This window comes from Mustela putorius, unplaced genomic scaffold (assembly GCF_011764305.1).
Source record: "Mustela putorius furo isolate JIRA1106 unplaced genomic scaffold, ASM1176430v1.1 tig00001012_pilon_pilon_pilon, whole genome shotgun sequence".
Lineage (NCBI taxonomy): Eukaryota > Metazoa > Chordata > Mammalia > Carnivora > Mustelidae > Mustela > Mustela putorius.
Window position 1 is genome coordinate 2,310,889 of NW_025421531.1, and position 21,254 is coordinate 2,332,142.

At 49.3% G+C, this 21,254-nt stretch overlaps 1 protein-coding gene across 1 annotated transcript; it reads right to left on the reverse strand.

Moving 5' to 3' along the window:
* Nucleotides 1-2,973: 2,973 nt before the first annotated feature.
* PIGR (polymeric immunoglobulin receptor) lies at nucleotides 2,974-21,022 on the reverse strand. The gene is made up of 11 exons (XM_004756188.3): nucleotides 20,872-21,022; nucleotides 13,712-13,807; nucleotides 12,624-12,968; nucleotides 10,570-11,220; nucleotides 8,969-9,301; nucleotides 8,078-8,401; nucleotides 7,032-7,206; nucleotides 6,532-6,653; nucleotides 5,537-5,668; nucleotides 5,340-5,413; nucleotides 2,974-4,276 (listed from the first exon to the last, which is right to left on the reverse strand). The coding sequence occupies exons 2-11, from the start codon at nucleotides 13,752-13,754 to the stop codon at nucleotides 4,181-4,183; spliced, it is 2,295 nt and encodes a 764-aa protein (XP_004756245.1). The 5' UTR covers nucleotides 13,755-13,807; nucleotides 20,872-21,022; the 3' UTR covers nucleotides 2,974-4,180.
* Between the last annotated feature and the right edge of the window lie 232 nt (nucleotides 21,023-21,254).

Below are 21,254 nucleotides of genomic sequence, written 5' to 3' on the forward strand. Positions count from 1 at the left end.
TCACTGAGGTGGAAGTTGTCCTTATGGGTTCGGCTCTGTCATAGCATCATCCCACTTTGACCTCCCATGTCGCCAGTCTCCGAAGAGCCATCTCCTGGGCCTTTCCAGACCAAGAGCTGAGATCCTAGGTGGTCCTTGCCATGACCCAGCACTGTTCTCCCCAAAGACAGACCCTGAGAATCCCCCCACCTGCTGGATTCAGTGGGGGTCCCACTCAGGTAGAGGTACCTGCCTCAGGCATCCTGTAGTTTCCACCTTCTAACAACCTAGACCAGAGTGAGCCAGTCCACAGGAACGGGGCTTTGGGAGGGTTAACCTTTACTCTAAGCCTACTCATGGCTTCCTGCTACAAGAAATGGTTAAGACTTCTTAGCTGAATATGGCTATACTTCAGGTAGTACTCTAAGGTTAGAACCTGTATACGTAGAATTTTGCATGAATTTTAATGTGACTTAAGAGCAAAAATCTGAAATTTAGAGTAATCACCTCCACACATTTAGTCAAAGACGTTGACTCTAGTGAGCGCAGATTGGCTGCCCATTTCCTTGTCAGCCTTAGGAGGGGCTTACCAAGCCCGAGAAATTCCTGGAGCCTTACAGGGCCATTTTCCTTCCCCTCCCTGTTCCTTCCCCCTTTCAGCTCCCTAGCCAGCTGGGGGCCAATGGTCTCACCATCTCCTCTCATGGTGTGTCCCCTGTCTACTTAGATATGTGGTCTTTCTGAGGTGATCTCTTATTATTTTTATCGTATAGACTCCTTGGTAGAGTTCATCATTTCAGAGAAGCTTGTGGGGTCAAGGGACAGTCCTTGTTTCCCTGCCTTGGGGACCAGTTTCAAGACCTTATGCCAGTCAGCTTCTCTCTGCTGTCTACTGTTCTTGGGAGACATGTTCTGTCCTGACTCTTGGGAAAGTCTTGGACAAACGAGATATATAAATATATCTTCACACATTAAAATCAACTGCTATAAGCAGATTCACAGGCACTATTGGACCTCAGTAATATGTAATCACTATTATGTAATAGATTTTTTTAAAAGAAATAAAATCAAGGTAATTCAAGGACTTGAGGAAGATTCTTTTGTCATTAGAAATATTTAAATAGTTCTTTGAGTGATCGCTGGACACTTATCGTTGCATTTGGTTTATCATTAACCCCACAGTTGATTGTTACTCCCTAGTCCTGGGCTGAATAATGTCCTTCCAAAATTTATGTCCACCTGGAACCTCGGAGTATGACCTTACTTAGAAATGGGCACTTTGCTGATGCAATTCATTAATGTGAGGCCACACTGGATCAATGTAGGCCCTAAACCCAATGACAAGTGTCCTTGTAGGAAGGCCCTGTGATGAAGACACAGAGAGACACAGTGGGAGAAGGTCAGGGGAGGATGGGCAGAGGTCGGAGCCATGCAGCTGTGGGCCGAGGATCCCTGAGCATTGCTGGAGGTGCCTGGCAGCCCCTGGCAGCAAGGAGAAAGGCACAACCCCCTTCACAGATCTCCCCTCACAGCGTCCTGAAGGAACCAACCCTGTGGACACCTTGATTTCAGACTTCAAACCTCTAGAATGGTGAGAGATTAAATTATTGTTATTTTAAGCCACCCAGTTTATGGTACTTTGTTACAGTGGCCCTGGGAAATTAACATACTCCACCAAACTGGTGAATTTTTAACTTAATTAGATATCCCATTTCGGCTACAGACCAACTTCCTTATTCATGGAAAGATTTAAAGTGGACTTTGGGGAGTTCATTTTTATATCGGCTATCACCTATTTATACTATCAGTTAAAAATAATGTAAGGTTGTCTGTGGCTTTAGTGGCATTTCTTGGCCTTTGATTCTAAGGACCAGGATAGGCTATCTGAGGTCAGGATTGGCTTGTGGGTTATTGGTATTAATATGGAAGCTGTGTCTTAGTCCTTCTGCCCTAGGATGATGCTCTGGAGGTCAGGGAGCCCCTCCCAGGGGGAAAAGACTGATAGGTTCTGATGGACTTTGTAGTTTTGGTTCTTCTGGCAAGATGGGCCATCATGCCAGAAGAAGCTAGATATACCACTCCATTATAGAGAACAGAGAAATAAACATTCCTGATGACCACCTCTCCAGGCCAGGGTGGAGCCCCAGGCTCTGACCTAGGTCATGGCCTGGCAATCAAGCTTGGGCACTGCAGCTGGTAAAGCAAGAGAGGAGACCAAGGAGGACTGAAGTCTGAGTCTTGTCAAGGGCAGGCTTCGAAGCGTGAAGTATCAGAAACAGTAATGTTCAAGGTCGATGTGGAAGCAAAGGTTCTGCCCCACATCAGGCAGGATGGAAGCCTGGAAAGAACTTTCTCCTAGAGAGAACTCTCATACACAGAGGCCCTGGGGATGAGTCCAGCATGTACTGGGGGCTGATAGGACATGACAAGGTTTAGTGCCAGAACCTAGGAATGGCCTTGACAGACAAAGGGGTCCTTTATCTAATTGCTGTACCCCAAGACACTCTGGGTTAACTACTCTAAAAGCTAAGTTATCAATTACCTGGATTCTGGTTGATATTTCTGTGGAGGGAGTTTACTCATTTGGTTATTTGATTTTTTATTAATAGCCTCTCCATCTGGGACGATATCCCAGAAAGGTATGAGATTCAAGTTCAAGTGTTCCATGGATGCCTACCCAAGATATTTTTTCAATGCCAAAGAGAAGTGTGGTTATACTTGCTTTCAGTTTGTTCCATTACAAATGTCCTAATCACATTCTATAACACAGAGCTTTGAGATCTTGACCATTGGTGTAGACCCCAAACTATTCTTCTTCTGCAGATCATCTTGGTCCCACTCGTAGGCAGTATTCCACCCCCACTCCCAGCCCAGTCTTGGAGGGAGAGGGAACTTTGGCTTGGGCCCAGAGGCTGGAGTGCCTAAGAGTGGGACCAAAGCAAAAGGGCTGTCTGGGAAATAGAAGGTATGGGGACAAATGCAGCCTGAGCCTCCTTGGTGGCAATCATGGTCTTTAATTATTAATGAAGTCGCATTTTTGATTTGTAAGCGAGTGTCAGCTGGTAGGTGCTGGTTGAAGTACAGAGCTCAGAGGGAAAAAGACCTTAAACCTTAGCTCTTGGAAGATCAGCCCCTCTCTGGCATCATCAGACACCTTCTTAACTTTCCTTTGGTTGGGAACTGTTCACATAAGTGGTGTATGAAGGTTTGACCACGCGTTTATCCTCTTGGGTCCATCTGAGTGGCAGAAAGGGAAAGAGTCCTCTTCCCTGAGGTGGGGTTTATGGAAGATCAGTCTCCATTACGTTTTTCTCCTCCTTTACCTCCTCTTTATTCTAGAAGTCTGCCTCCATCAAGAGTGCAGGGGCTCTTATAGAGAGACACCTAGTCAGGAGGACAGGAGATGCATCCTCTGGTTTTGATACTAGTTTATGCTACGTGGTCCCCTTGAGCAAACCTCGTCACCTCTCGGGATCTCAGTTTTCTCTCCTGTGAAATGGTTAGCATGTGTGTTTACGATTCCTTGTATGTATGCCCATGTAACCTGATCGTTCAGGCCCAGGACTCCGGGCAGGTTATGATTTGTCCTACTGTGGGTGGAGATGAGTGTTCCTGGTGAGGATTTCAGGTCTCGGTGAGGGTCACTGCACTGAGAGGAGCTGCAGGTTCCAAGAATTTAGGGAGGTTTACAAAAAGGCTATTGGCTAGGTCTGTGGCCTCTCTGTCCCAGCGTCTAGAAGAGCCTGGATTCTAGTGAGTATCCAAATATGTATTTTCAATGAAGGAAAGAAGAGAAGATGGAAGGGAGGGGAGATGAAGAGAAGGAAGGGTTAAGGGGAGAGGAGAATTCCATGGAGGATACCATGAGAAGGATGCGGAAAAGCTGCCATTTTGAAACGATCTTCCCACCCACGGGATCTCTCTTCTTTCTGACAGATGCCTCTGAGATCTTAATTCTCCTTCACCGTCTTGGGTTCCTTCATTAAAATAAGCTGTAGAGGGGACCCCTCTTGGTCCCTCCACCCCAATAGTTAGGCCAGGCTGGGATACCACTGAGGAGGGACCAGCAAACCCTCTGAGGAAGGGAAAGTGGGATGTGAGTGCATGCATCGAAGCCCCCTGGAGCCGAGGTCCCCTGAGGATCAACATGATTTTGAAGGCGATTGTCATGAGTGGTGGGAGCGGAGAGAGCCACTGGTGCCTAGACTTTCTCAGGGTCCTCCTGGACTTTGGCAGCCATGTTGTTGGTCTGGAGCAAGAAGGCGGTGTAGGCCATGTCAGCTTCCTCCTTGGAGGACTAAGGGAGCAAGAGGACAGGAGTCAGTGTTTGGGGCACTGGCTCAGCAGGTGGGGATCAGAGGGAGTGTCGGCACTTCATAATCTTGGCCTAAGCAACCCAAGCCTGTGTTGACCTGCTGCTCTTATTCTAGCTCCTCAGGCTCGCCAAGGACTAATTTTGAGAAACGGAAAGTTGCAGTTTCTAAAAATGCCTCCCTCTGTCTCACTACCTCCTTCCAACACGTGGAGTGGAACCACCTCTGTTGCTTGGGCCTGTCCCAGGAAGCTCTGCCCACACAGTCCATGGGCAAGGTGGTCTAGACTGATGTCAGCCACAGTGCTTCACGTTTTTCTTTCACTACCTGCTCAGAGATGGAGCTCAGCAACAACACAGGGCTAGAGGGGAAGGCTGTCTCCAGACGAGCTTCCTCCCCTACTTATTCCAGATTCGGGGTCTCTGCTGCTTCCAGGGAGAGTAGATATGAAAGCAAGATTAAAACCCTGGACTAGGAGGCCCAGGGGATGGGAGGAGGGTAATACGTGACTCAAAGCCAGGAATCACCTCTGGTAGGGTTGTAAGCAACATGGCACCTGACTGGGGTGGGGAAGGGCTTCTGGTGACTACCAAAGTGCCCGTGGCCAGCAGATGTCTTTCAGACCCAACTGGAAGGCTGGTCCTGAGCAAACTCTCAAGGGAGGCTGGGTGGCCTGAAGCCTACAGGTTCCACAGCCCACGAAGGGGATCCACCTAATCACCGGCATTTGACATTTGACCTTCCCTACCCTGTGTCTGCAGTTTCATTGTCCTTCCTTCTCATCCCTCGCTCTCCCTGCCTCTGACATGTTCACAGCCCGTCCGCTGACCTCCTGCCTCTGCCTCAGTCACATCAACAGCACAGCCAGGAAAGCAGACCTTGCCCACAGAAAGTTCTCCTGAAAACTATTTTCATTGCCTTCCCTCTTCTGACATCAGCCCCAACACTGAGGTAGCTTCTCCTGAGGTCTAACTGCTGTCCCCCCCCCCCCCATGCTGCCTTTCCTTGTCACAAAAGTGAGGCCTCCCTCTCCCTCCTCATTCTCACCCGTTTTGCCTTCTTGGGTTCTTCGGTCTCTGCGATGTTCTCGGTGGCGGTGCCCTCGGTGGCGGTGCCGCACTCTGTGTGAGGAGCGAGGGGGGTCTTAGCCTTCACTGGCCTTATATCACCACCCCAGAGGCAGGGTCAGGTCTCATTCTCGCTCCCCCAGGGGGCTGGGCATTCCCTTTAAGTGAGGGGCGTACCATCTTTTCCTCCGAGCGTTGTCTCCTGAGTGACTGGCGAGGCTCCCATGTTGTCATTGGCACCAAAATCCTTGGAGTTCTCAAAGTCCGACATGCTGATGTCTGTCCTATAGCTTCTAATTGAAACCCGGTCTGTCCAGGAGAGAGAGGAGTTGGTGTAGGGACAGAGGACATGTGTGAGCAGGACATGCTGCCTCTGAGGGAGCCCCACAGGATAGCTGGAGAGGACAGTGTGGCACGTTGCTCATCTCTGACTCTGATCCGGAGCAGAATGGAGATGGTCAGAGGCTCCTTCCCCGTCCCTTCTCAAGGAGAATCAAGACCCAATAACCCCTGACCCCCCACCTTTTTTTTTTTTAAAAGATTATTTATTTGTGTGTGTGAGAGAGAGAGGGAGCAGGGGAAGGAGCACAGGGTGAGGGAGAGAATGGGAAAGAAGCAGATTCCCCACTGAGCGCAGAGTCTGATGTGGGGCTCGATCTCACTACCCTGAGATCATGACCTGAGCCAAAACCAAGAGTCAGAGGCTCAACCGACTGAGCCTCCCAGGCACTCCAAGAACCCCTGACCTTTCAAGGCACAGTGCCTCGTTCTGTCCTTACATCAGCCCTGTGAGGCATTTATTATTATCCCCACCTCGAACCCTGAGGAAATGGAGGCATGAAATGGGGACACCCAAAGTCACACAGCCAGCCAGTTCTCAAAGTAGGCCGGAAGTGTAGCTCCTCTTGCCTCCTGAGCTCCTCATCCTGCAGGTCCTGCCTGTGAACTTGGACCCAGAGCCATTACAGGTGACCTTCCTGGGACAGCAGCACTCAATGTGAGTTTTGGGTATGAGTTTATCTTTCCCCACCCTGCTTTCCCAGAACCCTTTCTCAGAGCCTGTGAAAGAGAAGAGACCGTGGCAGCCCCATACTAAGGGCAGCTAAGCCCCCCGACTGAGGTCCAAGGGCTCAGGACTGGAGATGCGGGGCGGGGGTCTCCCGGGCACTCACCAACGTTCTTCCTATGCCGTGCCCTGAGCACTGCCACGGCGACAGCCCCCGCTGCCAGCACCAGGCCCAGGGGCACCAGGGTGGAGACAAGCACTGTGGAGCTCCCGCTTTGTCCTGCAGAGCTGGAAGAAGGGCTGAGTTAGTCGCCGGAAGGGAAGCCTGGGGTTCCAGGACATCCCAGCAGTTTGGGTCCCCCCAGCTGTTTCTTTTCCTCCTCTTGGTACAGCCCCTTAGCTCTCCTAGGGAGACTCCCCAGACATGGCAAAGGCAAGGACAGAACCTTCTCTGCATCCCAGGTCTAGGAAATTGAACTGAATGGTGGACACGTCCCCCCCCACACACCCCGGGCCTCAGGAGAAAGGCAAAGAGAACCACGGGCCCCTCCTGAGCACAAACCAAGGCAGAGAGGGCTGCCCCACCAGCGAGAGGAGGACATGCCCTCCTCTATGCTCCCCACAGCCCAAGATCAGGTCCTCATCCTCTGGGATATTCTCCCTCACCTGCTGGCATCTGCGGACCCTCTGCTCCCATCTGCAGGGTCTCCGATGTCCTTCACTGTTTTGTCATCCACAAAAAGCCTGGGATTCTGAATGACTTTGCTCTCAACCTCCCTGACGCTCGACTCTACCACTTCTTCACCGGGAGCTGAATCCACTTGGCTGATGTCTTGGGACTCTGGAGAAAGACAGGTATGGCTGGATTATTTGTTCTTTCTCTATTTTCCCTCCTTCATATCAGGGAATGCAAGGAGTGGGACTTCAGTAGCAATCACGGGGTCAGGGTGAGATCTCAAGGCTATTAGAGTCGAGTCCAGAATAACACTAGAAATAGATGATCTCTGTCCCATTATACCAAACTCATTTCCATCTCCAAGGCTCCATGGCATAACTCCAGCTCTGCATAGGGGCTGGCGGATCATTTGGAGACTAACATTTTTCTCAGCTTTTTGAAACACTGCCCCAGGTCTGCTGGGTTCGGTTGTGCTGCCCCCTGGTGGTAGCTTGGCAATGGTTCCCTTAGTGAACGAGACCAGTGGGACCCAGGTATAGTAGGATTTCTAGAGATTCTTATAATACCCTCACTAGGGACAAAACACTTCATGTGACATTTTAAAAAAGAGCCTTAAAATGCAAACATGCTCAAATAATTTGCCTTAATTTTCTTTGTTATATCTTACACATGAAGATATCTGGCCTCTTTCGAGAGCAGGCTTTGGCAGAATGTATCACATGTGATAGAGACTTTGAAATTTCATGATGTGGACGATCTCTCTTATAGAAAGGGCTTCAAAATACCCTGAAGAGGCAACTATAGGGCTTGTCTTGAACCTGTGGTTATATGGCAAACCTACTTTTTTTTTTCCGGTTTGTATGCTTTTTTCAGATGCTCCTTGTAGAGGGCTAAATGAGACTCAACAGAGGCTTACTCTCCCCCTGCCTCTAGTTGCTTATAGCCAGACTGGGGGCCACCTCTGATGGACGAGCTGGTAGGCAGGAACCTTCTCTGGTAACCCCCGGGGACATAGACCTTGACCTCAGAGACTTACCCTTTACCCTCTCCTCGACTGACAAATAGACAGCCACAGTCTCTCCGTATCGGGGCCCATCCTTCACCCCGCACCAGTACCAGCCTTCATCTGCCTCGGAGACTGGGTTCAAGGTCATGGAAATGATCTGGCTCTTCTGGTCACAGTTCACGAAGGCCTGGCTGGGCCCTTCATCTTGGCTGGGCAGAGTTGTGCAGCCTTTCTTACTCCACTTGCACCAGTATTTCTGGAAGGAGTAGTATTTGCATGGGAAGTGACAGGAGAGCTTGAAGGTCTCCCCCACCTGAGCAACGGCATTCTTGGGTGCCTTGAGGCCTGGTTCTCCTGGAGCAGGGCAGGAAGAAGAGATAGGCATGCAGGTTGGCATTGGTGAGACTGCAGGGAAGTAACTGTGGTGCGGACCTTTGTCCACGGCCCATTTCCTCTCTGGAGAGCATTATAAATAAATACATTATACTGAGCACATAAGGAATGTGATTATGTGCCTATATAAGAATTACTATTGATGACCCTCATGCATTAATCTAGTCTATCATTAAACACAGGGTCTTACCCATTGGCCTCAGTTTGCTTTCCTTGATCTTCTCTTCTAGACTAAATACAAAGAGCTGCACTCTACTTCAGCTGTTGGCATATATACTGTAAAAGAGGCCACTGCTTTTGATACTAAAAGGGGCTACACGTGGTGGTTTGGAGAGTGTGGAGTATGTGCAGGAAAGGGTGCTTGTTAGAGTTATGAAAACATGATGTCTCGATCCTTGGGCTCTCTCCTGAGGTTTGTCCCATCAGCACGGGATGAGATAAGAGGAAGAGTGGTTGAGGGGGATGTCACTGCTGACTGAAGGGTCCTGGGGCTGCCTCCTCTCCCTCTTGTCCCCGTTCAGCTCTTACCTTCGACAATCTTGAGCTCCACCGTGTACATCCAGCGATTATCGCCATTGGTCAAACACCAGTAGAAGCCAGCATCCTCGGGCGTGAGCTGGTTGAGTATAACCGTGTAGGTGCCATTGCCTGGCTCTCTGTGCAGTGTGAGCCTGCCATTGTACTGCTCCTCAACCAGCCCCGCACTCTCCACCAGCGGCTGACAGCGGCCATTTTGAGTGTCTTCCCAGCGACACCAGTACTTCAGTCTGTCTGCTTCCTTGGGGTTGTAGGGGCAGAGCACTGCCACAGAGCCACCAACCACACCTTTCACCACAGAGGGAATCTGGGGCATTACGGTCTCTGGAAGTACAGAAATGGAACAGAACATCAGCAACACGGTCTGGGTAGATCTTCCCCACGGTCTCTGCTAGGCCAGAGAGTGATGTTTAGATCATTTACCTCACTCTCCTCAGAAAATGAGACTTTCCTAATATACAGAGCCTGTAGCTGAAGACGTCCAGCCAGACTCCAGTGACCTTCACCACTAGTCTGGGCATTTTGTTTCCTTTCCCCACTTTATTCTTGGCAGAGAATGGAAGGAGTTTAAGGAACGACTCTCAGTTCTCCTTGGGCTTCTTATAAAATCTCGCTATATACAAGTTTTTGTCTGTTTATTAACTCATCCCTTTCAAATGGCCAGATGGTTTTTCTCCAAATTAAGAAAATATATTTAGGATGGTATGCTTTAAAATATAAGCTACGTAGCACAGAAGGTTTACTAGTTGATGACTCTGAGGGCCATCTCAGGAAAAAAAAAGATGGCCATTCTCCAAAAACTAAAGCTGATGTCCAGTGCGAAGATGGACATCATATGAAGATGCTGAGGAATGTAGTGAGGGCCAAGCTGGATATAAAAGTACTACCCAGGGAATGTGAGCCCCTTAAGGAAAAGCCACAGGTGACATTGAACTGCAAGTACTGGTTTGCTGTTTCTCATGAGGGTAACTCTCTGCAGTGCTCCTGGGTGAGGGGGAGCAGGAATTTAATGATTTCACCACCTTGCTGGCCTGCCAAACTAGAGCTATTGCAGGCCAGGTGGTAGAATCACAAATACCCTTATGAGATGTTGAGGGGGAAACTCAGAGGCTGGGGTATTGTTTTCCTGGCACAGCACTGAGGCTGAGATAAGACCAAGAAAAGACCAAGACAAACCTCCCATTACAGATTAAGGGATGAGATGCTATCCTGCTTGAAAGACTAGGGAGAAGGGGCAGGTGGACCTTGTAAGCCTTGCCATGGCACTGGGGTTCCATGCTAGGTCCTCACCATGGCTCTCTGAGACCCAGACATTCGGAGGGTCTTGACTCAATGAGGAGCTTCGCTCTCCTTGTTAATCAGGGACAGCCATCAGAAGGCCTTTGACAGAGAAAAATTGGTAGATAATGCAAGGCTGAGGCTGTGTTTTCTAACACTCCTGTCCAGCTGCCTACATAGCACATAGTTCAGGGCTAGATGGGGAGAGGACGACATTGACTGACTGATGGATAATAGATAGACTCCCAGGGCACGAGACAGGTGCCCACCTGCTGCGCTGACACTCTTCTTCCCTTCCCCATCTCAGGTCTCACCTTCATTGACAAAGAGTTGCCAGGGCTGGGTGGGGTAGCCTTCGTGAAGCTGACCATCAGAGTGGGTTCCACACAGGTAGTTTCCGGCATCTTCTTTCTTTAGGTTGGTGATATGCACACTGAAAGAGCCCTTCTCCTTGGGAATAAGCAGGGTCCTGCCCTCAAAAGCCTGAGCCTTCTGCCCCAGGGTGTTGATGACCACGTCGCAGTCTTTCCCGTTGCGTTTTCGGCACAGAAATCTGGCTGTATCTTTCACCTTGGAGCCCAGGGCACAGTCAAAGGTCACAGAGCCTCTCAGATCTCCATAAAGCAGTTCAGTCTTAGGCTTCAGCACCTGGAGGTCAGCCTTACTCTTCTCAGCACTGGGGCCATTCCCAACCTGGCAGACGTATGTCCCAGCATCATCGAGCTGGACTTGCTTGATAATGAAACTGAACATTAATTGGCTGGTACCCGCAATCTTGATCTCTGCTCTGTCTGCATAGTTAGAGCTCACATAGCCATTGGAGTCAATGACTGTAAGACAGGCCTGGCCTCTCATCTTGCACACAGACTTCCTCTCAGAATTCACACGCTTGAAAGAGCAATTGATGGTCACTGTTCCATGCAAGTCAGCAACATAGACCTCAACGTCATTTTGAAACCCAGGACCTGCAGGATAACGGGAAGGTGGCCAGTTGTGATTTCACTTTCTTGCAATTGAGGGCTGTTTAGTATTCCCAGTGAGGGTCTGGGTATACCTATCACCTTCACTGCCTTCCTTCCAAGGAGGACTCTACCAGAATGTCTTCCAAGGACCAGCCTTACTGCTGTCTCCTCCATGAAGCCCTCCCCAAGCTGGCGCTAATCTTTTCCTCCTCCGTGCTCTTGACACTTACATCTGTTATCTCTTATTACATCTGATCTTGCCTAGAGCTAATTATGTTCTCCATAGCCCGGAAGTCCCTTGAGAGCAAAGACATACTTTACCCATGTGTGACTGCCCCCCGCCGTGCCCACCACGATGACTATACGTGGTAGGAACCCAAAGTAACGTGTGTCGAAATAAACAGAATGAATGTAAGGATAGGGTGATGGATTTCAGTGCATGTGATGGAAGTTTCTAAAACTTACAGCAGTCCAAATATGGAAGGATCTGCTTTGTAAAGTAGTGAATGCCTGCCATTTCAAGTGTTTAATCAGAGGCTGTATACCCATTGTCTCCAGGATTCTTTCAGACATCCTGAAACCTGTCAACTCCAAGTTCTCCTCAGCTCTTAAAATTCTTCCATTTTATGACTCTCCATGACCACCTGAATGAACTCTTTATTCAGTTCACAGATAACCCCCAGGCACATCCCAGGGGAATATCTTTGAGACCTATCTTTGAGAACCCCTCCAATTTTTCACCCCTAAGACTTCTTTCTCTCTTAATTTCCCTTGATTATCTGAAATGCCCTTTGTTGTTGAACCGTTGTCAGAAAGATCTTTCCTATTTTTCTCTTCTCTTAACTAGAACAGCCTTATTCAGTGGCCCACTCTTGCAGGGCCCTGGTCTTTGGGCAACGACTGATCATTTCATTTATGCTAAGGTTGTTGATGGACTAACGGATCCCAGATCAAAAATGCATTTTGAAAGAAGCCTTCTGGTGACCTTAAGGTCCTGATCTGTAGAGTGCACTAATGGCAGGAGTTTAAGGATCCCTAGAAACCTCTCCCTGCTTTTTCTGTCTCCCTCAGTTCAAAGACTTCTTGCCCCGCCCTGGAACAAACACAGTAAGAGAACTTGTCCTCCTGATGCTCTTCTAAGCTACCACTTTAGTAAAACCCTCAAATGTCATAGGTCCTGAAGACCTAGATAGTTGTACTCACCATCCCCAAGGGTGTGCCATCTGTCTCATTTCCATATTCTATTATGAAAAGTCCTTGCCTCTGGAAAGAGAACTCACAGTCTTCCCCGCCCCATGCTGTACCTCTTTTGTCTCAGGAAATGCTTCCTCCAGCCCTCCCACAGCAACTGAGATGAGTCCCTCTCACTTGTCCACTCTCACAACCCAAGGAGCCTGGGTTCTTACCCCGGAGGACCTCCAGGTTCACATCAAAGGACAGGCCTCGGCTGCTAATGCCCAGACCACACTTGTAGCGCCCAGAGTCGCCCGGAGTGAGATGGTCAATGTTCACCACAAATGTGTTGTTCTCTGGGAAGTTGATAAGGTTGGCTCTGCCCTCATAGTCCCTGGAGATGTAGCCTTCTGAAGAGAGGAGTGTTATGCAGCGGCCCTGGGCCCCCTGTCGGCACCAGTACTTCCGGGTATGCCGGTTGACGGAGGAGTCTGGGTAGTAGCACGTGATAGATACTGAGCGCCCTTCCACACTGCTCACTTCCTGGGGACCGAATATGGGACTCTTCATGGAGATCACTGTGGGGACAAAAGGCAGAGGTTTTCCGAGGTCCTGGCAGGTAAAGCCTGCTCAAATGATCCCAACAGCCTCCCTGAGGAGATGGAATTATCCCCCGACACATGTGCCTCCTGTAGATTATTTGCTATGCATGACAGCAGGACAACTGCTGCTGGACAATTCTGCATGACTTGCTGTGATTGGGTAAAATGATTGATTAATCATTATTACATTCTAACTGTATCTCACTAAGGATTGCCATTTTAAGGACAATGGAACAGCAAACTTACTTCATATCCCTTTCCATTAATAAAAAGCCACTTTGTGGGGTGCAACACCATTGCATTTGTTATCTATTACTTTCTTATATTTCTAGAAACACTTGGTGGATTCTTTTCTTTTTTTTTTTTCCAGATAAAAATATTGGGAGCCAAGAAGGAAAAGTCATTTTCTCCAAATCCCATAGCAACTCCTGAGAGGTCTGATTTGAGGTCTAGGTCTTTTTTTTTTTTTTTTTTTTTTTTCCTGGTAAAGAATCTTAACCAGACTCCTGGCCTTGAAACAAGTAATTGCCACTCCTGTTCCGGATCCCCTACACTGGTCACCATATCTTTTTTTCAGACGTGACCTTTCAGCACCGTCTGTGTGACTCCTCCTTGAGTCAGTACAAGTTTTGAGAGTGGCATCCCTGGGGACAGGCCAGGTTTCCGTGTTCCCAGCACCCTGGGTCCTGGAGGGATGGACTGGGGTCTGACAGACACACCTGGGAAGACAGCCAGCAGGCAGGCGAGGAAGAGGAGCCCCATGGCTTGTGGTTCTCAAGGGGCTGTGCCACCCAGGCCGACTTCTTTGTGGGAAGCTGAAAGAGAGTAGCAGAAAAAATGAAGCTCTTGTGTTTTCCAAGGCCAGTTGGCTTTACAGTTCCTGTAACACCTATTTGGTTTTGTAGTTCAGTAACAGACAGAAAGCCTGTTGAAAGGATGAATGGCTCCGCCTTTCCCATTATATTTCAAAGTCCCATTATTCCACAGAGCTTTTTGTTCCTTAATAGTTCTAAGTAGCTACTTGTCTTCTCAACTAAACTGCATGTTCCTTCGGAGTAGGGACACAGGTGCCATTTTTTCCTGTGTCCCTGTCTGGGTGGCATGGTCCTAGGGTTAGCTCTGTAAGGTCTCAGAACAGCTCACTGGATCGTGGGTTATACTGACCAGTGGTCCTGTCTCTCTGTTTCGGCTGCCCTCCGTACAGCCCTGGAATACTTTATGGTGTGTTCATATGAGCAAACTGGGACCCCTCGAGAAGGCCAGATAGGGATTAAAGTTTAAATGTCACAATGATGGTCTCTTAGATTAGCTCCTTCCAGGCACTGTGTTAAATAATGTACATGTATTATCTCATTTAAACTTAATATCACCCTCAGAAGTGGTTGTTCTTCCCCACATTTTACATAGGAAGAAACGGAAGCTTAAAACTAAGTGCTTCCCTCAAGGTTGTTTAAGACTTAAGTGTATGGGTGGGCAGGCTGGGAGTGGGGGAGATGGGCAAGATTTGAACCCAAACTTGTCTGACTCCACAGTCCAAGCTCTTTGCCTTCTCCCGATGCACTGGGTCACACCTCAAACACAGGAGGAGGCTTAGCCCTGTGCTCATCCTTGTCCGTTGTAGAGCCCCAGTTGCTTATCAAAGTATTGTCATTCATGCCTTCCTGGAGCTTCATCACTTCCTTTTAGCTAAGACAGAATGGATATAATTACAACTGTTTTATGGATAAGAAAATCAAGATCTTGAGATGCTGAGGGATAGGCCCAAGATTTCCCAGAGATTCGGTTATGGGGTCAGAGTTTCAAGCGTAGGTATTGTGGCTTATTACCTTGCCTCGTCATTCAGGGCAGAGGAAGCTGGAGAATCCAAAATAAGGCCCCTTGGAGGGGTCTGGTGTGGGTAAATCTTGCCATGTCTGTGGATGTAGTTTTGGGCTGGGGTGGGGTGGGTGCAGCTTGAGGGTCCCAGGGCTCAGCCTTACCACCGCTATCCTTAGGATCCCAAACCGAGCCCAGAGGAGGAGAGAGGTGGACAGAGGAGCCCCACTTTCCCATGAACTTCGGCAGGCTTTAGCCTTTGGAGTGGATTTGACGATGGATGAGAGCTTTAAGGGAGAAAACCTTGTCAAGAAGCCCGGTGCAATAATGAGCACCTATAAAGATTAGGAAGCCCTAAGCACTCGGGAGCCCAGAGAGTGAAGTCCCAGGCTCCCCTTACCACTCCGGTCCCTGGTCTTGCCCTCAGAGACTCCCTTCATTAGCTTGAGCCAAAGGCAATAGAGCTGTTTGTCTTGGTTATTTCTTTTCCGGGGGCGGGGAGGGGGGGAATTCCCCAGCAAGGAACCTTTTTATTTCCTTGTGCAGATAAAGGTATTCTGTTTCTCCAGTTCTTTGGGAGAGTCAGGGGAGTGGGTTCGGGAAGGAGGGGACAGATATGATGCCAGGTGGCAGCTTGAGGTTCTCTTGATGCCAGATAATTGCCCCAGACTTTTCACGCCAGGCCAATGATTAACTCCTGGGGTGGGTTCTCAGCCGAATGCCAGGGTCAGCCCCAAACTGGATGCATTTGGGGGATGCTGGCTTGAGGAACTGTCTGAGTGGGCACTACAGGTCACCATAAGACAGACTTCCAGGGGGGACCAGGCCTCAGAAGACTGGCAAGTCTCTCTCTTCTGGAAGACTTAGCATGGACTGGGTGCAGAGCCCCAGGGAAATGACCTTGGGTAAATCGGGCCTTGGGTGCAGTGACAAAATGCCGCGTGTGCTTTGAAGCACCAAACCAGCCGTGCTTCCCTAGGTGCTGGTTCCTACGCTCACCTTCAGACAAGCAAGCTCTCTAACATTTCTGTATGCCAGGAATGGGTACCTCCCTGGACGGCTAAAAGGGACTTGCTCTGGGTTACAGAGAGGCAGGTGCCTGCTCTTCCCAAGTGGAAGTCCCAATTTGGGGCTCAGGCTTCCTCTCGTTTGTGACATGCTTACGTCGCTGTGACTCTCCACCTGGGGAGACGACATGCACATGGACCCACCAGCCTTTGCACAGCCTTGGGGCAGGGATGAGAGCATCAGGTGTGCACAGCCGGAAGGGCAAACTTGGCAGAGAGTGACCTTGGTGAGAACCACAGGGGAGATGACGCGAGGGCAAAGGCACCCCCACTCTCGGAGGCAGGAAATCTTTGTCCAAAGATAAACTTGAAGCACCGTTTCTCTGCTAGCTGCTGACGTAACCCTGGGCTTTGACAATCGTTAGAGATCCCTTCTTCTCCAAACCAGACTTTTTTCCCAAACCTGGGAAATTCAGGTGTCTGGGAGGCCCCAGGCCATGGTGGTTAGAACTGGCTTCAACAATTTGCTTAAGGAAAGAGCATAGTATTTACTGGGCACTTACTAGGGCAGCAGATGCTTTGCTTTCCTTACGTGAACCCTTCCATCATCACCGGAACCCAAGAGACAGATAAAATTACCTTCATGTTGTGGATGAGAGAGCAAAAGGTTAGCAAGATTCTTGGCTCCAAGACCCACAGCAGAATTAGATCACTACCGGATTATCATTCCTTACATGAGCAGAGGGACCTGTCCTTTTGGAATCTACATAGGCTGGGATACCTGGCATGAAGGCACTTTTTCTTGTCCTTAGAACAGGACTTGTTCTTTTCCCCAGCTAGGTTGGGGTATTCTCAATCACTCTCGTGTTACCAAATTACTACCCCTGACACATTTATAACATGTCTACACATTGTGGATTGGGGCAGGGTTGTCGGCTGTGCTGGAGAATAAAGTTTATTAACTTGTAAAATTAACCTACCCAGCTCCCCTTTGGTTAGAGTGACTGAACTTCAGCTCTTCTAGGTTGGAATCCAAACCTTTGTCCACCAAATCTATAGTTTCCTTTTTTTTTTTTTTTATTCAGAGGGAGAGGGATCTCCCAGACAGACCAGGTCCTAGCACAGCTGCTGGTGCACCATTTGACCTTCAGCCTCTCTGAGCTCTTCCTCTGTTTGGTACATCGCTCAGGGCCAGTCAGGGCTCTCAGCCCCAGGGGCTTCAGAGAGGAGGAAGAGTGTGCATGACAGGGACTCGAAGCCAAGTTGGCAGTTTCTGACATCTTCCTGTGAGTGTAAGCTTGGAGGAGCAAGAAGGTTGGAGCAGCTGGCCTGGCTGGGGACGGGGCTTTCCTTGGCCAGACCTGAGCAGCTCTTTCCCCTACTTCTAGAAGAGGCACCGCCTGAGTCCATGTGGGGCTATCCCTTCTGTCTCCCTTGGGTGCAGGAGCAGAGCGCATACTAGAGTGATCCCGGAAACTGCATGATCACTGTGTGGTTTGGAAGGGCCTCAGACATGAAATGACAAGTAGGAGCTTAGGAGAGTTTATATAGTTTATATAAGTCCTGGCGTGTGGGACAGTCTCCATGTAAAGGCAACATTTGGGGGAAGGGAATAAGAATTCTAGAGGACAAGAAGATGGAGAGAGAACAAAGGGATCTGAAGAACGTATGACCTAGAAATACTGAAGACTTTCTAATCCCATCTCTGTCAAAAGTGGCCCGCATGAATGCAAAATTTAAGCAGAATTAAACATTTGAAATACCAGCTCCATGAAACTCTGGGAATAAGCTTCGTGGATGTCTAGAAGACCTTTCTGTAAAAACTTAGAACCTTGTTATTAATTCCACCACATTCTGCCTTAATGTGTAGATACTTATCTCGTCCACTCAACCAAATGGCTTGCTCCTGGAAGGCAGGGGCCAACTGGGATCAGTCTCTACAACCCAGAGGGGCTTGCGTGAGAACATCTGGGGAGGACCAGCTGCTCAGCGAAGTTGAATGGGATTGGAAAGGGTTCCATCTCTATCTATCCTCTGTATGGGAAGGGCCAAGTCAGGGCTGATTTCTTACATTTTGCCAAATGCCTTCTTAGTTTGGGGCACGCAAGGGACAGTTGCGTGAAGAGGAGCCTAGTGGATGGAAGAGAACCCAGAGGTCCCAAGTCCTTCTGTGTCACAGGCTAGTGGAAGAGCTCTAGCACTTGGGCAAAATACGCTGGCCCAACTCCTTCACCTGTAAAATGAGCATCATAGTCCCTGAGTCTTCTAGAGAGACACACTTCTGTGGGATGGGGGAATAGGGAGGGGATAACGAGATATGCATATGGAAGTCCTTTAAACAGTATAAAGTGCCCTTCCAAAGTAGGAGCTTACAGTCACTCTCAAGCACAAGGCAGTGAGGGTCTGTACACTTGACTTTCATGATTGCTGAGCACTTGGAGAGTGGCACAGAGTATGGGCTCCACCGCTTGGTTTTCAGCTCTCTCACTTGGGGGCTGTGTAATTTGGGGGAAGGATATTTAAACTCTTCGAGCCTCAAGTCCTCACTTATAAACTAGAGACAATTGCATGTAGTAGAGAGAATCGCTCTAAGGATTAAATAAAACAACATATGTGAAGTCCTTAGTATGGTGTCAGCTTAAAAAGTGTTAGTTCCTTTCCCATCTCCTCTCTCAAGTCAGCAGTCCTCTCTTTTTCCTGTCCTAGAGTGAGAGGAGAATAGAAGTCTGTTCACTAGGCATCCCTTGGAGACCAGGAGTGAGCTACTCAGATTGGACCCGCATGGTCTGAAGGAGGAGAGTAGGTTAGAAGTGGGACATAGAATTATAGCTAGCACATAGGGAGTTTTTCTCAAGGGCTTTCCATGTGTTTATCTCACTTAATCTTCGCAGCAACCCTAGGAGGGAGAATAAAATGGGCAAACCCATTTCACCGATGAGAAAACCGAGGTACAGAGAAGTAAGAAATCTGCCCGGGGTTACAAAGCTGGTAAGTGACTGCCATGGGATTCAAGTTCAGGTGCTTTGGACCAAGAACAGAGGCTAAGCTGTCCTAGGCGGGTCTTGAAATTTACAGGAAGCAGTCAGGAGAGGAGGGAGCAGGAAAGCCACTTTTAGAGAAGTCAGTCCAGTTCTCTCCTCTTGACTATTCACAGGAAAGATAGTTCCTGTAAAGAGATGCCTGAACCCAGAGGTAGGTGCCAGCAGAGAAATTTCTTCCTGAAAAATAATAATAGCTGCTATTGATGTAGCCCCTACCACGTGTTAGGCACGTTAGGTTTGTTTCCTGTAACTGGACACATTGCCTCCAAAGCCTTTTTCCACATGGTCAGTGCCAGGGACTTTGGGATCCGAGCCCTGGCCCACACAGAGTGAGGGCAAGACGTCGCTGAGGAGGGCCTCGGCCGAGCATTTAGTAGAGAGATCACTCTAAGGATTAAATAAAACAACATATGGATAATCTCAATTTTGCATGGATAATCTCAGTTTTTAAAAAGTTGGGTATTTTGTTTTATAGGTGATGTCAAAAGGTCCCCATGACCCTGTCAAAATGTTGGTACCAAACCGTCCTTGCCCATACTTGCTGGGTGACTTTATGTTACTCGTGGAGAACTAGCTTCCTCACCGACAGGCGGGATTCTGTACCTACCATGCCTGCCTGCTAGATTTAGTTCTGGCGGGAGTGAGATGATGCTCTGAAAGCCTGGGGTAAGTGAATTCTTGACATGGACTTTGCTGTCTTCACACTAGTGATAAAATAAAGCTGCCGAGGTCTAGAGGCGCCGAGAGACAGGAACGACTCCAGAGCTAGTGGCTCTCCTGACTCCTGGCTCATCGCTCTTTCGGCTACATTCCCACATCCAGGACCGAGGTGAAGGATGGATGGATGAATACTTCCAGAGCTGGCTCTGGGTGGGCATATTGCTGCCTTCCACCATAACCCATGAACGGGCGCATCCCCACTCCAGATGTTTGAGAACCTGTAATTCCTCTAGTGAAGGGGGGTAGTAATGGTGCGGGTTTTGGTGCAAAACCACCAGCAGCTCGGTTGGCCCTAGGCAGAGGACAGTTGCACAAGTGGCGCTGGGGACCCTGGGAATGGAGCCAGTGCAGCCACTGTGCTTATGGACGAGGGTCCCGTGGCTGGCTGGGGGTGCTGTCAGGGTGGGCAAGGCGAGAACACGGAGGGAAAGGGGAGTCCTGGCTGCAGAGCCAGGGGGAGAACCGGGACTTGGAATGCTGTCTACGCCCGGGAGGGGGCTCTTCCCACCTTACTCACTCGGGGAAGATGTCCTTTTCCCCACTGTAGCAAGGGCAGGGTGATATGACCATATAGATCATGCCTCCGTACGGCAGGAATCAACGGGATCAAAACGAGGTTCGAACAGGAAAGGATCCCAGAGCCTCTCCAAGACCCGGAAAAGGGGGCTGCAGGTGCCCTCCCCAGCAAGCTGGAACTGGAAAGCTTCCAAGACTGGAGGACTGCTATGCATGATCTTATCCAGGTCAGTCTGGTGCTCAGTTAAGTCCTCGAGTAACTGAACCCATTTGAAAAACACCAAACCATTGCTATTTTGCTCTGAAGGTTACAAAGAAACTTCACACATATTTTTCCATTGGAACCCCACATACCTGAGCGATAGGCATGATTTGGATCTCCATTTTACAGATTAAGAAATGGAGGCTTGGAGAGCCATGAGGTGACTTGCCTAAGGTCACGCAGTTAAACTATGGAGGCCTTAGTTGGGAATTCATGGGATGAACTTAGAGAAAACCTGCACATGCTGACCGCAGACATTCCTTCTCCTCCCCACCCCCCAGCTGATATTTCTCAGAAAAGAGGCAAGGCGTCCCCCACCCACATGCACCCTTGCTCATCTCTGGGCCATGGACATCTGCTCTCCGGCCACATACTCAGCTGCCCACGCTGCGGCCCCTGTCCTCCTCAGCCCGCCATCTGCAGGCTGCGAGCTGTGAATGTGGAAGGTTGCCTGAGCCCCCATCCCAGGCCCTTCCCAGACGGCATCCTGTTGCAGATCCCAGAGTAGCCACACTTACTTTAAGCCACTTTCTTCTCTCCCAGCAACTCAGATTCGGGGGCACAGCCTGCTGGCTGGTCCACAGCCTGGGGTTTTCCAAAAGTTGCCAGCAGGACACTGGATGTTGCTGCCAAAACTGAAACTGTGCAATGCTTGACCCACACCTGGGCTCTTAAAGGGACACTCTCCCGTAGGCCTGGCGGCCGGCCAGGGGCACGTGACTCTCACGGATCCCTTGCTTTCCTTTCCTTTCCGTTTTTCTGACTGGTTCCATTTGCTCCCCTTGACCTTGGGGAGACTGTGACCCTCCATCATTTCAGCTGCAGGATGAGAGAGTAAAGCACGAAGAACCTACTCTGACTTTTTCTAGCTACAAGATCCTAGGCAAGTCTTCTTTATATT